Genomic DNA, 23,393 nt, shown 5'->3' with positions numbered 1-23,393 from the left:
ATTTCTGACAATGCATCGCAGCGAGCTGTTATGCGTTTTTGCTTTAAATTAGGCAAATCACCGTTAGAGGCCATGTAGACGATAAATAACACATATAGACCTAAAACAGTGAACAGGAGACTACTATAAAGGTGGTATGATGTTTCAGGGACGTCGATGATCATTTGAAAACTTTTGTAAAAATTTATTTTCATCTCTTTCGAAGGATTGGTATGTTGCTGCTTTTCGTAAATGTTTAAATAGACATGAGCGCTGTATAGAAAATCAAGCACGATACTTTGAAAAGGAATAAATATTGATAGCAGTCAGTAAGAAACGTCGTCTCGGATGTCAGTAACGTCAGTGACGTGCGGCGATCGCTGCAAGTATGACTTCTGTATATGTCAATATCGTTAAAACTATGCAACATATCTGATCGATACTTATAGACAATATTGCAAATAGATAAAGGTACATCGGTATGAATTTTTGTTTATTTCCTTTCATTATACACGATTTACAGCTACAGTAACATTACTTTTGGATCAATCCTCGTAAATAGCTGAACATACTGAGTGTTCATTATGTACTTTAAACCAGAGGTTCAGGGTGATCTTTTAGAATAAGTGTATAATTTTCTTAATACAATCTTGCTAAAGCTGAAAACTAAGGTCAACCGTGTTCAAAAACATAGTCGGATCATACAATTAAATTCCTAGTTAAGATTAAGATATCATATGTTGTACATCATCTTTATGAAACTTGGTCAGAATGTTTGTCTTCGAGAAATCTAAATCATGTTCAGGCACTAGGTCATAAGGTCAAATCAAAGTTTGAAATTGGATCACGTATGGCCCATTCATAGAAAAACTCAACACTTAAGAACCCATGGTTTCAACTTTATCTTCATGAATCATGGTCAGAATGTATGTTTTAATGACATCTTTGCTATGTTTGAAATCCAAAATTTAGGTCAGTAGGTTAACATCATAGAAAAACCTTCATATGCCACATTTGTTACTGGATCTTAATATAAAGAAAGATGTCAGAATATTTTTTCTTAAAAACACTTGGTTCAAGTTTAACTGAGTCATTTTGAGTGTAAAACTAAGTCACTATGTTCAATCTTAAAGAAAACTTGTTAAACCTTTAGAGGCCACATTAATTTTTCTAACTGATTACAATGTAACCTAGTAGGTTTCTCTATGAAATAAACATCAAGCTTGTAACTGGGTCATCTAGATTGAAATAGCTGGTCTCTCAGAAATAGTTCAACACTCTAGAGGTCATATCTTTTACACGAGACTTCACGAAACGTTCAGTTTGAAATATGTTACTCGTGGGTCAAAAGTAGACTATGTCATGTTAGCGATACAGTGCCGTCATGGCCCCCTTGTTTAAAGAACAGATATGCTTTCATTCATGCAGTCATCTTGTCTGTCAAATGAAACACCGGGTCAACTATTTTTAATAAGTATTGCCATGAAATTTGTCTTGTTTCACTAGAAAGACACTGTCATTGTAACGATTTGAAATAACATTGCAGTGTTAAAATTCATTCTTTCATTTTTTTAGTATAAATTACTTATTACAAAAATTTCAGTGCAAAAGTAACAGCATTAAATTTTTTGTTTAAATCTCTAAATACAGGATACGAAAATCATAACAGGGCATAAAAACAAACAATATAGCTATAGTATGTACATTGTGTATATATATTTTCCAACTCTAAACCAACAGAATTGTGTTAAAGTTTCGGGTAAGCATCTCTAAGGCTCTCGGTGATTGCTACAGTTAATTCAGTCCATAAACATGTCCAACTAGAGGGAGATTACTGCAGGTATATCACAGTGAATAAGTTCAGCTATGATCATCAAAATTGCTTACTCTTGATGCCGAAGTCTAATTCTCCCTTGCAGTATCATAAGTCTAAAGAGATGGTTGATTTTTCTTGTATTTTAGGTGATATTGTAACTGCAGCTTCGTAGCTCCCAGTGTGCTCTTTATTTAATATGCAGGCAGCTTTGTGAATAGTTTATGGAATTTTTCCTTCACCATTTTCCTAAGAGCGGTGCAGAGAAATACCGTGGCTGATTTGTACCATTTCGTTTTATCACCCCGAGATTCTACCAAGCGAAAAAGCAATTTAATAAGTTTTAATGACTGGATTGTGAGCGAGAACTCGCTAAACAGCAGGTGTGCGGGACAAAAAAAAAAAACACGCGAATTAGCGGGTGCACGGGCGAAAAGTCGAGATTTTAGAAGTCAAACGGAGGGGTCGCGCAGCAAAAAGTCGACTCAAACGGAACGCTTATAAGCGTCTGTTAGCTCAGCAACCCCCTGGTGTTCCTCTTAAGTCTTGTCTTTTCGCCCCTATCCCGATAATTAGCGTGTTTTCGTCACGCGTCCCAGGTTTTTAGCAAGTTTCCGCCCGGTGCATCGGCCTTTTTTCAACTTTTGCCTCACGCCCTTGTCATTCAAACATCTAAACTCACTTATTTTTGGCCCGCGACCCCTCAAAGCGAAAACAATAACTGTATAGGCAAAACGGTAGGGTTGCGCTGCAAAAACACGGTCATAATAACAATCACATTTTCACTGTTTGGGGTGTATTTTGTTCAAAAGTGCACATTCAGAGCCTACAAATTACTCATTTATAGCTATCAGAGTAGAGAGTTTGTAGATATAACAGTGCTTTTGTGCTATCTGCTTGCATATTTGGTTCAAATAGAACAATAGGGCAACAGCAAGCTCCAACTAGGAGAAATGGTGAAAAGTTTGTCGCGACAACTATTTTTGAGGACAATTGCCCCAGTAACATGCGTTACTGAAAATGCCATAAAACATTGAAAATGATTTAATCAATCTGAAACTTGGTAGTTTTCATGTAACTAAGCTACTGGTACTATATATTAAATGAAAGTTACTCTATTATAGAAAGCCACTTTTTCTTAAAGGAACTATAGTACTAAACAGGTAATCAAGCAGCATTTCTGGTTTAGTTGGATAATGGCAGAAGGAAAAAATCCTCAATTTGTCCTAGTTAAAGTAGCATTTTCATGTTTTTGAATTTGATTAAAAAACTTTAGTAGCACCATATTTTGTCTTAGTATCTTGGGAGAAATTCACATCAGCAGGGAAGATCAACATTTTTGTAGCAAACAATGTGTTTTTTAAATATATAACCAAATTGAAAATTGCCCAAATTGTGTAGACCATATAAGTATTAAGGAAACCATGCAGGTCATTTGAACGAGTTGTTTAAGACTTGAAGCTCCTAGACACGTAGTGCTTCAAGTGACATCTAAGTTACTCAGTCAACACTATGTTAAAAATATGGCCATCATTCCGATTTGTTATATACTATTCCATGCAGAGCTCGGGTTGCCATTGAAAAGGAAGGTAATTTCTTTTAAAACAAGCTCCTGATCAAAAACCATTTGCCAGATTTCAAAATCAAACTTTTCACAGCATAAGTTTACCCGAAACTAAGACTGTTTAATTTACTAGAATTCTACAAAGTATACTCACTAGAGCAAATGGTCATTTTTCTCATAAGTAAATAAATAGAGTGATAGTCTTAAAAGTCAGAAAAGGTTTACCTAATTTTAAAATACAGTCAAGCTTGTCTATTAAGATCACCTTTGGGAGAGACAAAAATGGTCTTAATTGACATGTGGTCTTTCTAAGGTTAAAGTACAATAAAAAATAACTACTGATTTTTATGGCCAGGTGGTCTCTGTTTAGAGGTGGTCTTTAACACAGGTTTAATTGTAAAAACATGCATTTCTTCCTTAACCATTTCCAAATAGAATCTGTCAAAAGATCATTTAGAAGCATAGAACGCATCCAAGCAACATAATAGCACACTCCGTTTGATTAAGTCTGTCTATGATAGGCAACACCCTTCTCGCCCCCTAGCACCGGCTTTTGGTGCATTCTATCATAGAAAAATGAAGGTATTACATGACCTCAAAACACCAGAAAATAAAACAAAACTGAGTCCCAGTTCATGGCCACATTTTGACATATAATGGAATATTCAACAACCAACAACTTCAAACCGCCACCGCTACCCATCCCCCGTCTGGCACTTCCAAGTATTCTGTTAATGACTTATTTAAGGAACAAAAAGACCCATTACTTAAAGATAAATCACTATTGGAAAATTAGATTTTATTACTTTTTATGATTTTTTTAAATTACATATACCTCCCTTTCATATGAAAGTATTTAAAAATAGTCTATTTATTTTGATTTCAAGAACATTTCTAGCGTAACATTTACATTTGATAAATATTGGGAAGTTTCAACAATCTGACACAAATGGCAAGATTTAAAACATTGTGTAACTTTAAACAAATATATTTTCAATTATCTTGGTTGCGCAACAAAGAAGGTCAAAGGGAGGTAATAATGATTTATAAACTTGTTTGCTAATTAATTTTGGAAACAAATGTAGTTACCAATGCAAATCTTTTACAACTTTTATACCGTAATGCTTACATTCATACTAATCCTTAGGCAAAACCTGTTTTTCTTTTATTAATACTTAGGCTAAAATAACACTATCTTGGCTTGGCAACTAGGATAGGAAAATCAAATCTTAAAAATAGTTCCCGTAAAACTCGGGCGTGTATTAAGACCTCGATGAACACAAATAAGTGTAAATGATCGCCTGATTTAGGTTCGAACACATCCATTCCATTTGTTGATCAAAATCTGATTTACCACCTTTAAAATGCACATCTGTGCTATGAAAAGTTAGACTTTAATATCCAACCGTTGTTTATGTTGTAACTTGATTTTCATGCCAGAAAATTGATAAGATATACAATGTCAGGTTAATGTTTTGGCTTAGTATACATAAACTGGCTACAAATGTCATGCTTCTTATTTTACACTGAATAATCAATAGTAGATAGCATTAAAGTCCTCGGTAACTGAAAACATCTCATTCATACGTAGCAATCTATTTTTGATATTATTAATTCAAAGTCTATATTTACCTAGATACCGGAACAGACTAGTGTAATTTTCCAGTCATTGAAAGCTCTTGTAAATGAACTTTTATAAATAAGTTATTAGCAAACATGAACATAGCTAGCAATACTCCGTATTTAATGTTATTTTTACAATGTGCGAGTCTATGACAATTGACTTCGAAGTGAGCGAATACACGGCTACTGGTGGTTACAATCACATAGATTATAATAAAAATATGACATTATATATTATTGTAAAGAGGCCAGTAGTGCTAAAAAGGACTGCCTTTTGTTCGATGTTTAGTGGAATGATAGACAGGTAGATGTGTGTAATACGGGTTCGGTGTCACGTGAGATGAATCTGACTGCTGACCCTCAGAAATTATCTTTTATATTCCAGAAAAAGTAATTAAAAAAAAACTTTCAAAAGAAAATTACTCTTGACAATGTGATATTCAGATAGGAAGAATTTTAATAGAAATCTAGCATGCGGGATCTCTTCACAGTAAATGAATATTTTATATCAAAGTTCAATTTTTAATATAAATAAATGATATACTGTTAAGTACCAAGTTATGCATCGACTAATTTCATCCAATTATGATATACAATTACGGAATACCATTTTCCTTTGATAGAGAAACATTTGAAAAATTAACAAACATTTAACGGTCCCCTAATGATCTATTTCAGGCATACACATGCATGTAAATGTACATGCGTTTTTGCGCGGGTCTATGTGTGTGTACGCACGCGCAAGCGTGCGTGTGTGCGGCAAGTTTTGTTCATACATTAAAATGGCTGTTAGATTAACTATAATTATTAACTAGCTTTTACACGATATGTCATCATTTTAGTTTACTTTTCAGCTTTCAACTTACTATGAGTTACGTTTATATTTACTCATCAAGATTGTTACAGATGCTGTAAATGTGATTTAAATCTCGGGAGTTTTAATTTTACGTTTTTCAAAGGATTTTATAATTCAGCGAATTAGAAAACCGCGAAATAGTTTTGTACCATACGTATAAAAATCGTAATTTCCATATTCGTTTTGTTATTTATGTCTAGAGATGTAACTCTAATATACGAAAAGGAAACTTGCTGTTTTTGTTTTCTTGTTTCTATAGCGTTCACTAAAATTTAAGTTTGAAATTTTGTAATTACTTCCTTTTCAGTGACTAAAGTTTAACACAAGCACAGTGTTCTGTGGAAATTGTCAACTGTTCAGTGTTGATTGTACCCATTTGTTGAGAAATGTACGTTGAAATGAGCAAATAATTTTCCCCATTCTAACCATGGTTACAATGGGAGTTTCTTTTTTTTTTGCCTGGTGTCAATGGTCTAGAAGACAGTTAGACAGTTAAAATGAATCGAATTGTCTCTTTCTCGAAGTATGAGCATCATTAGGCCAGATTCATTGCAATATGGCATCTTAGACAAGGATGATGATCGCTGATGCTGTCCTAGACAAACTTCTATACCGCACTAGCTAACGCTTTTGAATATTGAACGAAAGGAGGATAATAGTATAATATCACATCTTGTAAGGTTATTTGATTATATCGGCACGTTTCTAAATTAACGCCGATAAGCGGCCCTTGTAACGTTTATAAACATGTGCATATTTGCAGTCAGCAAAAAGAGGTTGTCCACTCAACAGGGTGAGCCGAAGTGAAAAAAAGATGTTTTTTGACAATTTTGATACACACATATATTCATTTTTTGTAATAAAGCCAATATCATTTGAATTAACCTAACAGAAATGATATTGTATAATACCGACATGTTTTGCACATACTGGTGTTATGATGTCATAACAGGATTGGCCTTAGTAGGGGTTGTTGCAAACTGTAACAAAAACGTAAAAGCCGCAATTTTACATTTCAAATCTGTCAGTGTTTATGGGCTCAAAAAGGAAACATTTTCATTTATGTTTGTGTAATATGCAACTGTGGTTACTTCCATTAAAGAATTACAGAATATCATTTCCTAGTTGGTGAAATCAGTAGATCGTAGTTTTTCTTTGTAAAATTGTTTACAACTCGTATTTGATTATCTGTAAAGTGATAATAAATGTACCTTATAATTAATCATCAGGATATCACCGGTATACCAGGGACGCATATTGAAGTATATTTCATCGCATCCTTTTACCCTGGTCAGTCACCTGGGGCACTAAGTTAAACTTTGCTTTGCGTTGTGTACTCTATTCAATTTTTATTCTCCAGAGACCTTTCAATATAATACCGGAAAAAACGTATCGAATACTAGACGCGATAACAGATCTAGCTGCATTCTAACGACCGTTGGGATTTGTATTAAATGTAAAATTTCAATATGAAGTTAATTACAAATTTACTTTACGTACTGTATGTTTCTGTTTACAGTTAATAAACATTGCGCCAAAACCGGAATACGTCAGTTCTCAAATATTTTGATAAATGAAATAGACAAATAGCTTGTATTTTTATATTTTGCTTTATGTATAGAAAATAGGTCGCACAATCACAGGATGATATTACGATGATCAAAAATATTTTATTATCATTTATTATTACAAATTTTTAACATAAAAGCAATATTGCCTATCATTTTGATTAATGTAAAAATGAAGTGGAATTTTAGGAGCCGATATAAGTTCTGATCAACTGGTGTGCACTTAAATTGGTTGATAAACAGACACAGAAATGCTTTGTAGTACAAAATAATAATTATAATAATGATAATAATAATAACAATTGGCAAGCCGTGTTAAACGATCATTTAGTCAATGACATAAATATATATTCGTAGGTGAGAATAGTTACAATGTAGCCAGACGGTATGCGTTTCCGGATGTTAGAGACGATTTTATTTCCCATATCATTTTTACTTCAGTAACAGAGTTGTTTTTTTACTAGTTGACCGACATCCACCCTAAAAGGTTTCCGGAAGGATCGTATAACATCATTATTTAGCTCAACCTTTGCCAAATTTCTGGATTACGACTTTCACTATTTGTTTGCCTTGGACCACAGACCAAGTTTGCTTGATTAAGACTTAACAATTTTGAGAAATTAGATTTTGGAAAAGCAAAATAAGAAAATTATACACACACGCACGCACGCACAACGACTATTTTAAAATGAATTAGCCAACATAATTATTTTATATATGTATAGATGTAATCTGACTTCCGACTAGATAATCTTTTTTATTTCTTTTTTCATTCGTTATTCTAATAAATACTCAAACCGATCTTTCTTGGCCTTGATTATGTTTTGAGAAGAAAAGGGACATAATTATACAAAATTTAAATAGTCTCATGAGTTATCTCCTGTGAACGAAACATGGGGTCTTAAGCTATGGTAACTTTTTAATATATCCCTATAATATTTTGAAATAACACGCAAACCACAACCATTTTCTAGGTGTGATAACTTCTCAACGAGAGTGACTAAATATCATAAAAAAGATCATTTTCTTTAAAAAAAAGGAAACGAACATAATAGAAATATTAATCACATTTTGTGCTAATATACTAAATTTTAAAACAGCATTATGGATGTTTTTTAAAGCTAATTTAACAACAACTACGAATATTCAACTGACGCCTTGCATGGATGAGTCGCATTGTAAATATGTATGTCAGTATCAAAACAACTGTTCAAACAATCTGTCTAACTTCAAGAGTTTATTTGAAATAATAAAGTCACCGTATGGCCTATAATTGTGTCGATGCGACGTTAAACCTAACAAAACAAAAAAACAAACTTATTGAAGGATCAAATTGTTTCAAACGTCCAAAGTGATATTATATGGATTAACATTACTCGGACTTATTTGTTTCGTATTAGCTTAGACACAGTTTCACATTATGAGGTTTTGTCAAATAATCAATCTACTGATCCCGTTAACCAACGTTAGTACGATTGACGTGCCTCTCACAGACTGGCTGTAGATAGATTCTGCACGCCGCTGTGTTAAGCAATTTGAACGCAACAGCCTCTCATAACGTTACTCAGTATCTGTGAAGCCTATGTCAGGCAATTTAATCAGTGTATACGTCAATCGAAGAATGTTACAGAAGTACAAAAACGTAGGTTTATATACACGAGTTGTAAAATCAGTCAATATTATGTGACTGTACTAATGAAATACCAAATATAATTTAATACCATTGCTGTTTCATTCGTTTTCATAATACATACTTCTTGAATATTCGTTCTGATATAATAAAAGGTCATCAAAAACAAATTATTTTGATTTGACTCAATGGCATGTTAATAAGCATTGTACGTCTGCACATTTTCAAAATTAAGAACTGGAAAAGTTCTTCTATGAGCCAGCTAGAAAACTTCTTCATGGGATTGTTTTTCTTTTTTGTTGTCTTTATCTTTACGCCTGCAGGATTATCGGTTGTGAGGCGACTTTACAGCTTTTTATTATTATTATTATACCAGATTTGTTGAGCGCCCTTTTCATACGGAATATACGTTCAAAGGCGCTGAAAAGCTTTTGATGGTTAAAAAAGAGTCCAGATGCCCCGATGGGCATTATTTTTATCATGATTGGGCACCTTGTTAGAAACCCCCGACCTTCCGTGAGCCAGCTTGATGGCTTCCTACCATAAAGAGAACCTGACATGAAAACCCAACAGTTCTTTCAATTTCTGAATGGTTTGGGTATGAAGTATATTTTAGAAAAACCTTAGAATATCCGCATGTATTTAAGACATTATCTACCAAAAGGGTAATGCCTTGATATCTTTCAAAATGAAGTCAATTTGTAATGTTTTAGACTCCGTCTGTTTGAAATATATGCCACTGTATGAGTGTGATAGCAAATCATTTCTAACAGACTTTGTCAAATACATTGTTTTGCTACTGGATTGTTGTACATGTAATTGTTTAGATGCTTTTTCAAATGATTTGTTATTGTTCACATACATTTTCTTCGCTTTGAAGTGTTTCATAATGGCCTAAATACATTTTTTCTTCGTTCTCTTAATATTAATCGGCTTCGAAACATTAAACTTCAAAATGTTTAAACAAGAACAAATATGTTTATACACTATCAAGTACGTTTATACAGAATCATTTTATGTAGTGAATAGTGAATATGCGTACAATATCTCTATAGGAGATTGTATTCTCTATAATCGATATTTGCTGAGATGATCTCTTTTTTCATATTCTGCTAACTATGACTATCTGTGCTATGATTACGTAATATATAAAGACGCATATTGTGTTCATATTCTGAGAAAGCTTAATGGATTACTGGCTACTTGAAAATGAATTTCTCCGATGTTAACAGAAATAAACCATTGATTTCCCTGTGGTATACGATGTTTATTCTCCCCAGAATGAGCTTACTTTTCTGAGAAATATAATTGGTGTTTATTACTTGCATGGATACTTAAGAAATTATACTTATGTTGACACTAGTCTGTGTTATTTATACTTACGGAAATGTTCTAACCTTTACAACAATAAACTGCCATTGTCATGGGTCTGTTGTAAAGATTGGTCTAGGTCTAGTTTTATTTCACAGTCGTTTTGGGATAATGGGTATTCAGTGTATTAGTTTAATAAACTAAAATAAAGTGTTATGGTAGAATTCCCGGAAGACAAGAGTACCCTAAACACAGCCAGCAAGCCATGCATTGCTAAGTAGGCCCGTAAGGAAAAGAAGCTGTAGTTTAAAAGGTATAGCTGACGGTTTGCTTTAAAAATCAAATATTTTACAAAATGGGTAAGTATAAATATTTAAAGGTAAGATATCAGGTATGGGGGGAAGTGGAAAAATGCAAGGATAAATATTCAACAAGGAAAGATATGCTCCAAAATCGCAGTCTCCCTGCACCGCCAATCAGAGTAGCGCAAACACGGAAATACACCACATATACACACACATACAAACACGCACACACGCGCGTGCACACGCACACACTCCCACGCACGCAATCACACGCGCACACGCACAGGCTCACACACACGCACGCACGCACGCACACACGCACGCACGCACACACACACACACACACACACACACAATACGATAAAGACAAAAAGGGTATCGCCCATTAACCCATATAAAGGAAACTGTGGGTTTTAACGCATTTAAAGCATGCCGACCTTGCACTCACAACCTAGCAACTACCATATTTTCAATACGTTAGACAAGACAGTGTAAATAAAATGACTCCGGTATTTAAGGGTTGGACTGTTGTTATATTACCTCTCAGTCACAGACACAATAAACGCATCTATTTTTCTAGGATGCACGCTTTGTGTTACCAAAGAATCTTCTTACACAATCGTTTTATAATTATTTACAAAATAATCTTACATCAAACGTAAAACTTAAAATGTCATTTCAAGATATATATAACGGTGTGATATATGTCTATAAGTGCAGTTCTCAGTTTTTGACCTTCTGTGAATAAGACCTCTGTCAATTATTTTAATATTTGCGGGTTGCAAATCTGTCAAAGGCAGCTGAAATTTTGAATGTCGTCCATTGCGCGACATACGACATACGACATTCGGAAATTTTGAATGTCGTCCATTGCCCAACATACGACATTCGAAAAAAGTTGAATACCGTGCAACAAACGACACTGGACATACGATATTCGAACTTTGACAAAAAAATTGAATGTCATTCAGTGCGCGACAAATGACATACGACGTTCGAAAAAAGTTGAATGTCGTGCAAAAAACGACATTGGACATACGACATTCGAACTTTCACAAAAAATTGAATGTCGATCAGTGCGCGAAACACGACATACGACATTTGAAAATTTTGAATGTCGTCTATTGCGCGACATACGACATTCGAAATTTGACCAAAATTTTGAATGTCGTTCAGTGCACGACATACGATATTCAAAAAAAGTTGAATGTCGTGCAGGAAATCACATTGGACATACGACATTCGAACTTTGACAAAAAAAATGAATGTCGTTCGGTGCGCGACATACGATATACGACATTCGAAAAAAGTTGAATGTCGTGCAAAAAACGACATGAACATAGGACATTCGAACTTTGACAAAAAAAATTGAGTGTCGTTCAGTGCGCGACATACGACATTCGAAAAAAGTTGAATGTGGTGCAAAAGACGACATTGGACATACAACATTCGAGCTTTGACAAAAAAAAAATTGAATGTAGTTCAGCGCGCGACATACGACATACGACATTCGAAAATTTTGAATGTCGTCCATTGCGCGACGAACGACATTCGAACTTTGACCAAATAATCTTAATGTCGTTCAGAGCACGACATACGACAAACGACATTCGAAAAAAGTTGAATGTGGTGCAAAAGGTTTGATTAGGGTACAGATGTGCAGAACGTTTTATAAACAAATGTATCAAACGAAAGGAGACTTGAAAATAAAAATAAAATAGAAAAATAGATACAGCTTTTGGTTGCAATTTATGTCATACGAAACAAATTTTGAGTTGTAATTAATTCATTTACTTATTATCACATTATATGCAAAGTAGCTAACGACTGTAGCAAAAAAGTTCTGCGTAAAGTAGTACGTGTCTGTCCAGTAATGTTAAAGTACTATCAATGCCTCAAGTTTGTTATTGCACTGGCTATAAAGTTGTAAGACCATCCTCCATCGGCATACCCGGAATATTATAAATTGATACTTTTACTGGGATCAAAGTACACTTTTGTTTGTTTAGCAGGCATTTTCAAAGGTATTATTGCCTTTCTGATTGAAATACTATTTCACAAATACCAATTGTATCTGCCGGGGAAAAAGAAACATGGCACAAAACAATAACAAATTATCAACTAATAGTAATTGTAGTAGTAGTTCTACTACCCTTTGTTCTATCAGCAAAAAGTGTGCGTGGTTAAACTGATAATAATATTTCAGGAGGAGTATACCCATTGCATAAATTACGATAAAACAAGTTTGTACTTTATTACCATGTGAGCCATAGTGCGACTGGAGAGTTTTCAGTTTGTGTCTAGGAAATGGGTTCAACGTTTAATGTCGTGCCCTTCACACATTTTAATGATATAAAGAAAGTAAATTTCGTTGGCGTTAAGTACAATTTGTCAGTAATCTAACGTTCATTTTGTAACAAGTGATGTAGATAAGAATAAATTCAAAATTGTCGTTCGCATTTTAGAAAGAAATAAGTAGTAAAAATCTGTCAAATCCGTATCACTATTTTTTGGGGGTTTGGGTCTCTTTTTACACCATTGCTGATCCGTAACCTTAGAAGCAATATTAATAAATTGAACTTCATTCGACCTTTTTTGTCAAGAAACTTTATTTATTGAAACAACATGTACATGTTACTCCCAGATAATTGACTTCATTAATAATAATTATGTAATAAGTCAATATTTTATTCCAGTGTCTGATGAAAATGCCTCTCAGCAGTTTCTATAATTGCCACATTTGTCTTATTGTTATTCAGTATTGACAATTTATTATATTTCATTTTGTGTTTAATATTAGTGAAAACTTTAAATGTTACTGGGTCGATATAATATTGTGGCCTCTAAATATGAGAAATTGGTACCGCTAATTCCACAAGAAAAGCTAAGCAGTAGATACATAATTGTATTTTCACAGAAAACAGTATTTGTAACATGTGTAAATCTCATAGAGAAACATTAATGCATTTATTCTGGGAGTGCGAAGTCAAACCGATCTAGAGATATATTATAACAAAATTAAACGCACCATTTAAAATACTGCATATAAACAAACTATTTTCGTTTAAAGACATTGTTTTTGTGATTATCTAAAAAATATAATTTAGCCAACACGTTTATAGCACATTTGGAAATTCCGGGATTTATATAGATTTAGATCTGATTTTGAAATCGCTTTACTTTAGAATTTAAGAAGATCACTTACTAACACAGTAAGACAGCAAATACAGTATCAAAACACGATTAACGAAAATCAACAAATGGTTTGTAATACAGAAAATACAAAATTTTCTATTGAAAGTTAAAATATCAATATTTAAATATATACACCACTAACAACAAAAACAACAAGTAGTATTGCCTCCTATAGCTTGTTCATTTTCTAACATTTCGATTTCCAACAAGTTAATACTATATTTTCTCGTCACTTGCCATCTTGCCTTTCTCAACCGTGTCTTTTTTCGCTACCTCACTATGACTATTGTATGTTAATAATCTGCTTGTAGATATGTGTACTATTGTTAATGTTTTATTTTATTTATTACAAAATAATACTTTTTTTTGATAAACATTGTAAGGCTAGTAGGTGGATACTCCCCGACACCCATTATGAAAATGGCGGGGCACATAAATGATGTTTCCTATGTGGGACCTTAAAAAAGCTTTGACTCGAAATTTGACCGGTTAGTATACCGACTATGCTTAATATTTATTGTATTTTGTATAACTAATTTATAAAATAGAGAAAAGTGGAAACTTTACAGGTCGCTCAACACGACAAAAACGAAAATGTTGCAGGCTCGGTTTGATTGAGCCTGTTCAAGGACGGTAGTGGAAGTGCTACCGTCCACGCCCTCTAGCCCCAGATTGAGCAGAACTCAACACTTACACATGCTAAAAGAACAAAAAGCAATTTAGAGACATCCGCAGATGTATTCAAACGGCGGTGAACATGGAACCTTCAATGATACACGTGTTGAGGCGTGTAATTCCATGAAGAGCGGCGTTTGGTTCCCAGATAAAGTAAAGGGTTTGCCCCAAACGAGAACAATGGGCAGAACTAAACAAACTCGAATTTCGAAAGGGGATCTGATGTTATGGAGCCTGCGTATCACAGGAACTGTCAAAAGACAAAATTAAAAAGCAGGCACCATATCCAATGGGTGATTATACAATACCCAAGGCTATGAAAGCGGGAGTATTGGAACCACCCAGGCCAAAATGGTCATGTTGAGAAACTAAACAGTACCAATAACGCGACATAAAAGTCGTGCTGAACGATCTGAGAAGATCGAAATATAACAGCCCTGATTTTTTTAAAAAAACTTCTATAAAAAAATTAGTTCAGACTTGGTCCTTTTGGATCATGAGTCCATTCAATATATTATGTGTAATAGAGTTCCGCTTAAGCAGGGGCTAGTGGGGCGTGAGAGGTATTGCACATTTTATTACCTCTCGTGAACAGACTCATTCAAACCGGGTCTGCTATTATTCTGCTTAGTTGCATTCTATGCTTCCAGAGGATCTTTATTGATTTATTACTTAAATATGTATTGAAGTTAGGTGTTGCATGTTCCGTTGCGATAGGTGCTCATATTGGTGAACTTTATTCCAACGCAATTAGAATTACAATTAATTTAATATATAGTATGTTAACCAGAAGCGTAGAGTTATGCGCATTTAATATTTACACATAAAAGAAAATTTTGTGATCTAGGAAATGTAACTCTTCTTGAACATGGAGAGCAGAAACATCAAAGGGACATAATATATTGAATACTGTCTTTTTGAGTGCATTTTATTTTACATTCAGCTGTGATCTGGGTTACTAAATAATGTTCCATGATAATGTTCGCTAAAAAAATAGAACATCTGGAACAGTCTGATAACAGCAAAAACATGCTGTAGCAGAATGCAAATATTTAAAAGCTCTGACTGAGATTCGACCCCAGGACCTCTCACACCTAAGGCAGACACTCCACCACTTCCCTAAAACAGCAGTAGCTATTGCTAGGCAGCCCCTATTCTCTTTACGTGAACTGGAACAATTTTGTTACTGTAACAATAACATGTGCGATGTACTCTGCATTATCGGCGTATTTGCCTTGTTACCTAACTAAACGGCAATTTTCGTGTAAAGAACAAATATAATCTACTTTTGCCAACAATTTAATCGGTCAAAACTGCCCAAATTTCTCTGATGTGTTTCTTAGAATATGAACTTAATAACTGGTAGTACCAGTGAAATATAACTTACACTTAATCTTTTTTATTTGTCCTTTTAGCAGCTGGCGAACGGCAAAGACGGTGAGCCTTCTTCAAATTTAAGCAATCAATTTACCAGTTTCGGGAGGATTTCAATTGATGGGAAATTACGGTTACAAACTAAATGCGTTTCTGCAACACTAGAAGTCATTAGCATTCACTGTCAATCAATTATGACTAAGATCGACTGTAATGCATTTATTCAAATGATTCATAGACAGAGTCCTTTGTTTACACTTATAATCGTAACCGGTGCACTGGTAAAAACCACTATATTCTGAAAAATCGAAGTATGCAAAAAGCTCTGGTACGGGCTCTACTGTATATAAACAGAAGTTTTATACGAGCATTTTTATTAATTTGTGTCTGTAATGTTGCTTTATTCTAACATGATTATGAAATATAGTATGTGTGTTTTTCCGGTGTTTGTTTTTGTTCTTAGATCACTCGATCAAGGAATATTGGATTTTTAATGGAATCATAGAACAGCGAATTGCTTAATTAAAATTAATAAGGTCGTATATTATTCATTTACATTGTGGAGTACGGTAAATGAATATCAGAAATATCGATATTTTCTGGTGCAGTGGCACAACGGGACTTAACAAATCCAATACTTTCGAATTAAGTTTAGATGAAATGGAATTATTTGAATTAACCTACACTGTTCTTTAATATTGACGTAAAAATGCTTTTTACAATGGGATTAGTAATGCTGATCGCAACGTGTAGAATTTTAGCTGTCAGCGACAGCTTAATAACAATAGGTCAGTAAACTTTAACATTATTATTTTTTTATATTATATTGAACCAACCCTAGGTAAAACAAAGTTGTTCATCGTTTGGACATACATCAATTAAACCATGAAACTATTCTAGACTTTTTGATCATATTTGCTTGATTCGCCATCGGTAGGAAGCAATGAAATTCATGTAAATCATTATTTTGGGGCAAACTATCTGGGCTGATGCCAAGCGTTGCACCATATCGATGCAGACCTGAGTCTAAACCACCTTAACAGGATACGATACGAATAGAAATGAAAAGAATGGAATCATTTATAAAGTAGACAATACGAAATAATATTTATGAAGTTTAAACGCTTTTTCAGTTTATTAACTAGGAACACACGCGAAGTGATTTATCTGTACGGCATACCAAAAGTATTGTAAGCATCTGTCTATTTAGCAGACCAAATCATGATATCTATATAGTATTAGAGATAATATGATACTGGAAATAGTAAGTATTTAAAAAGTTAGTTGTTATTGAAACAGAAAAAAATATATATATTAACATATTAGCAAATAAAAATTGTTAAAAGACCCCTTGGAAACATCGAATGAATTAAAATGTTTGAAACAGAATATTGTCAGTGAACGACAAATGTCATTAAGCATGTCTTATCCTCTTTTACATTTTATTTAACAGCATTTTTTATTTATTTTTTTTATGTATATTTGTTCTTCATAGGAATTATAGCCAATGGAACAGAGAACGTCGAGACAGTAAATATTTTGAGCCATTCACATGCGTTTAAGATCGTCAAACATATTATTAATACGACGGAAGTGTACAATATATTCAGTTCAGGTAGGAATGAATGAGTCAGGAGAAAACAAGTGTGGTGGACGGTTTTTTAAAATTTGATGTTATGAAAACCTATAGATCGATCTAATGATATACAATTTTCGTCGAATTAGATTTTTATTATAACATCTGTGTTTACTATTAGTATATCTTCTTCTTGTAAATGGTAACAAAGGTGTGTTTTAAAGTTGACGGACAAATGTCAGTTTTACATATTTTTATGTATTTGCCTTTGATTTTTGTCTTCAACACTGTCATGCACACTATTAAAACATTGGAGGCAAAACACATTTTATCTTCAGTTCAAAGGTTGGATGCCAGTGCAAGTGTGGATGTTATCACATTGCTGAACTATGATATTTCCATTGTAAAGATGCCACAAATACTGAGGACACACAATAAGAAGTTGATAAAAATGGGAGCGAGACCTAGATTCCATCAAAACGTATATCTTGTACATTCTTATATTCCTTTGTTCACAACTAAAAGCTCCATTTTATTTGCCTTTCACTTAGATGTTCTGTTATAAGCTTTAATAATTGAAACTTCTCATCAAGTATATCAAATTTATTAACATATGAACCAGAGCTCCGATAACAATTAAATGCAACATGTGTTTAACTAAATCCAATTTAGTCGCATAACTTATTTATACTGTACTTATTTTCAACCGCCTCGATACCCTAGTGATAGAGCGTCCGCTTTGAGTGCGGAAGGTCGTGGGTTCGATCCCCGGCCGCGTGATACCAAAGACGTGAAAAATCTTATGAGTAGCTCCTTTGCATTTTTACAACGGAAACCATCGCAGAAACAGAAAATGACTCATCCATAGGGTTTGTCCAAGATTTTAGCTTTCTGCACGTAAATCAAGGATTATTGCATCTGGAATGGAATGTTATTGAATGAAATAATCGAGGAAAAGGTTACCTAGTTTTTTTCTGTCAATCGGCATTGTGACTTGAGGCTGTATCAATTGAATTACGTCTAACGTTTGCTAGGTGAGAATGGGTATCCGACTTGCAACTGAACTTCGGATAAAACTTCACTTGGTAGCAAAACTAAAATGAGTCATGTATGCTCAGCAGTACAAAGAGGTCGGATACAAAACACAAGGCTAGCCTTTGTTTTCCGCTTTTATTTGGAGTTTAAAGATCTATTTCAGTGCAGTATGTGTGTAGTTTGGAGGGCGTATTATTTTTTAAATATAAGGCATAACATACTTAGTTTGTTGTGAATTTTGATTAAAAATAATTTTAAAGCAGAAGGTAGGATAAATAGAAAAATTGGTTACTGTTTTTTATTTCTGTCATTGATTTCAACTCATTTAGATTTGAAGATTGAATACTGCTAAAGCCAGTGCTATGGGTCGTGGGCAGTGTTGCATTTTCCATTACTGCTCATGAACAGACTCAATCAAACCGAGTCTGCAATTTTCATTGTTTGCCTTGTTCTCGGTGCTTCCGAGGGATCTACGTTTCAGATTTTATTTACTTCACAACAGCGGGTGTTAAGTGCTGTGTGGCGGCCGTAAAACGTCGCCCCGGCTTCATCTCAGTGTTGTTATATTTTCTGGTCCTTCGGGATCATTGATTTCAACTCATTTAGATTTGAAGATTGAATGCTGCTTAAGCCGGTGCTAGGGGGCGTGGGCAGTGTTGCATTTTCCATTACTGCTCATGAACAGACTCAATCAAACCGAGTCTGCAATTTTCTCTGTTTGCCTTGTTCTCGGTGCTTCCGAGGGATCTACGTTTCAGATTTTATTTACTTCACAACAGCGGGTGTTAAGTGCTGTGTGGCGGCCGTAAAACGTCGCCCCGACTTCATCTCCGTGTTGTTATATTTTCTGGTCCTTCGGGATCATTGATTTCAACTCATTTAGATTCGAAGATTGAATACTGCTTAAGCCGGTGCTAGGGGGCATGGGCAGTGTTGCATTTTCCATTACTGCTCATGAACAGACTCAAACAAACCGAGTCTGCAATTTTCACTGTTTGCCTTGTCCTCGGTGCTTCCGAGGGATCTACGTTTCAGATTCAATTTATTTTCTAAAAAAATAAAAGTATCGGCTAAAGCCTTGACTATAATATTTTCTTCACCTCATCTAATAAATTTTAATAATAGTAACCTAATATTCTCTATCTATAGACGGTTATAGTCGCTTGTTATTTCACTGCGCGTCTGCAGTTTGCAGCATAACCAGTTTAAACTTAATGTTTTAAATGTATATGAAGCCGATGATAGTTCAACACTGCTTTCTTATATTTTAATATTTGAACAGTAGCTTATTACAAAGTATAAGTGTTTTAAACTTGGTTCTTCCTGCATCACTTTTTCCCTTTTGATCACAAGAAATAAAATAGACAATATAGAAGTTTCATCAAGAAAAAACATAACAAAGCCGCCATTCAAAGGAAATAATTGATGGCAAACATAAACCAGTTTAAGATGTTCGCCATTAAAACTTAAACTGGTGTTTGAAATACGAAAGGTTTTAACATTTTGTTGGTACACTGTTTAATAGTATAATAGTTATAATATTTTGATCATACCCCTTAAAGTTAATTTTAAACTGATTAATATAAACCAGGAGACCCCTCATTCATAGGCAGACTTTCTCTCACCTGACAATTAGATGCTTTATTAGTAATGAAAACGTTCTACTCGTTTGTTTTAGATAGATGGAACTAAGACAGAAATATCTAAAAATACCGTTTCCTGCACAATGGACCTTGATGACTTCCGTAATGATGTTTATTGTGTGCCAACTACAAACGGGACAACTGTTGATAGGTAACTCGTGTTTTTCTGTTATATGTTACACGTAGTGGATAAACCTCTGAGAGGTTTAGAGTTTTTCATTGATTGATTTGCTATTTATGAAAGATATAAAGTCTTGAAATGTACATATCTTATAACTAAACCCCGTTTTCAGTTTGATGCAATACTTAAAGAGACATGTCGGCTCGGTTACTTCAGTGGAACAATGGGAATGTTTTAATTCGAATGAGACTTACACAAACTAAAGGGCTGGCTGTCAGTGAATAACCCTTTTCGATAAAAGCTTTGTTTACAATTGACTGGTATCACCTTTTAGCTCGTCTGATTTTTTTAATCTACGAGGTATTATTGTCACTTGAATGTCGGCGTCGACGTTTGTTAAAATTTGTGTTTAGGTCAACCTTTTCTAAAAATATATAAGAGCTACAGCTTTGAAACTTTGCACACTTGTTTGTCATTATTAGGTAATCTGAAATGCATTTTATTAGAATTAATATGGCCCTTTTTGTTTATAGAAAATTTAAGTTCTTGGTTAATTTTTTTGTTTAGGTCCACCTTTTCTCAAAGACTATAACAGCTGCAGCTTTGAAACTTTGCACACTTATTTATCATCATTTGGTGACTGTGTAGGTGAAGAATCATAACTCCGATATTCATTTTGTGAGAATTATGACCCTTTTCGTACTTAGAAAATTTGAGTTTCCTGGTTAAATTTCTTACATATTGTCCAGCACTTGTAGACGGGCGATGACACCTGCAGGCGGTGCTCTTGTTTTATATCCAACAGAAAAATGGGCGGATGCATTCATATTGGTTATATATTTACATGTTTGAGCAAAGCATGCCATGTTTTCAGGGATGATTTACTGCTGAAGAAGCCAGTTATTCAAGCAGTCTGTTCAATAGTTAAATCTCTAAAGTGGAAATATGTTGTCGTTTTCTACGAAACTTTGACAGGTATGCATTAAAATAGATAAGCCTTTGGATACTTATGGCAATATCAAACTAATTGTCAAGAAGGTGTTCAACATTAGTTTTAGCTAGTAAATCAAAGCCGATATTCTCATGAAAGTATTCTTTATCTTGGAAAACTGTCGTTTATTTAAAGGCATTACGTTTAGAAAAGACAAGACTATTTATTACAGTAAACGACAATCTTATCCGAACTTAATACATCTATAATTCTGTTGTGTGTGTATCGTGATGAGAATATATGTTTAGATTACTTTATTCTAAATGTTTCACCGAAAGTCTTTGTTTTCCGCTCGACAGGCGTTTTTAAAGAAATCAAGGTCTTGATAAAAATTTACCTCAGATATGTTGCTACAAAGTAACTGTAGATCTGAAATTTTTATCCTTGCGCTTTCATCATCATCAGCAGCAGCCTTCTTATTATCAATAAAATTATTATCATTCTCAATAATATTATCATTATTTTATTGTAATTATCATCATTATAAAAATTTCTTATGATAAAAAAAAACTGCAGAACGTCAAAACTTGTAGCGATTTCCAAATCAGATGGTTTATGTATATTACATGATTTAGCTAGTGTAGTGTGTTAAATCAATGGATACTCAATCCGAAAGGATTAATCATTCTTCAGAACCAGATACATAACTGGATACTTTAATATAATGATAATGAATAAATTAAGCTGCTACTTTTGACAATAGTAAATAATTTTTGGACCGTTTCTTTTAACAATATAATTATGTCATATAACAGTAGAGGGACTATAGTCATTAAGGAACCAGTTTTCTATAAAAAAGATATCTCTGCAATATATCATAAAATGTATTTGTATAATGCATTCTTGATATACATTAAACATTTATATGATTAGAATAAGCAGTGATAGTCCGGCAAAATTGTGTAATTTATACTTTCTTTCTTGGTATAGAAGAGGAAACTACGACACTTGTTGATGGTCTGTCTTTGGGTGGTGTTCTGTTTGCCCTTTTCAATATTGACCATGTTGAAGACCTAAAGAGTGTTTTACTGGATATATATCTTACCAGCATCGCAGACAACAAAGGGATAAATATAATCATTGTGTGTCCCTTTCAGTGCACTGGAAATATTTTGAATATGGTAAGGACAGACGCGCTGCGGTCGCCGCCATAATCAAGTTCGGAAATGAATATGAAATGATAAAAAATGATTACTGAGTATTAACATAATGAAATAAACGAGATTTTACACATTTGGACACAATATTTTTGGCTATATGGCCTTCTATAGTCTTTAGCTTGGCTGTTGGTCTGAAAGCCTCAAATTCCTTATTGATAGGCAAATAAAGGTATGTTTTCATAACGGGAAAGGTTTTGTAGGTGTTGTCTGAACTTTGAAGATGTTTCTAATAAAATAAAACGTTAAAAAGTATATTCTGTCGTTAGTAAAAATATATTCTGTCGTTGTAAAATAATTTGTCTTTATATACTTTATGACTTTGTGAATAATTTGAATACACTTTATAACTGAACATTACAATTCAGAATTAAATATATCTGTTTACCAACAGCTGAGATATTTAAACTTTTGTATAAAATATATAGTTGCATCAAGTATAAATTGAAAAAAAGAGGCGAAAACAGATATTATAGACAAAAAGGTTATTCGACTGTACGATATTTTTGTAACGCGTTTTACCGTTTTGTTTTTACCATTTTATACGCCCTAAGGGACGTATTATGTTATGGCGCCGGCGCCCGTCCGTTAGCAATTTCGTGTCCCCTCTGTAAAACTCTTGAAAACTTTGAAGGGTTTCAAAGAAACTTGTCACAAATATTCACCACTCCTTCACAACGTGTAGAGCGCATGTTCTGGATGACTAGATTCAAGAACAAGAACACATTTAGGGATCAAAGGTCATGTGACTATGTTTTGTAACTCTTGAACTTCTTGAAGGATTTTAAAGAAACTTGGCACAAATGTTCACCACATCAAGACAACGTGTAGAGCACATGTTTCGGATTGCTCGCTTCAAGGTCAATGTCACACTTAGGGGTCAAAGGTCATACACTCGGGCGTAAATTGCTTCGCACTGTGGTGCTCTTGCGAAGTATGTTGGATTTCGCAAATCATTAAATCACAACTCTAGTAAT

General features: G+C 33.9%; 2 protein-coding genes across 2 annotated transcripts in view; one reads left to right on the top strand and one right to left on the bottom strand.

Annotated features, from left to right (window-relative positions):
- LOC123554157 (uncharacterized) overlaps window positions 1-23,393 on the bottom strand; it is an 80,441-nt gene that overhangs the window by 30,078 nt on the left and 26,970 nt on the right. The gene's annotated exons all lie outside the window — the stretch shown is intronic.
- Window positions 16,256-20,330, top strand: LOC123555826 (uncharacterized). Its single transcript, XM_053548391.1, has 4 exons — window positions 16,256-16,681; window positions 17,389-17,508; window positions 17,808-17,950; window positions 20,183-20,330. Exons 1-4 carry the CDS (start codon window positions 16,603-16,605, stop codon window positions 20,300-20,302), a joined length of 462 nt encoding a protein of 153 aa, XP_053404366.1. The 5' UTR covers window positions 16,256-16,602; the 3' UTR covers window positions 20,303-20,330.

The sequence above is a fragment of the Mercenaria mercenaria genome, chromosome 7 (genome assembly GCF_021730395.1).
Source record: "Mercenaria mercenaria strain notata chromosome 7, MADL_Memer_1, whole genome shotgun sequence".
NCBI lineage: Eukaryota > Metazoa > Mollusca > Bivalvia > Venerida > Veneridae > Mercenaria > Mercenaria mercenaria.
This window is presented reverse-complemented; position numbering and strand designations above follow the sequence as displayed.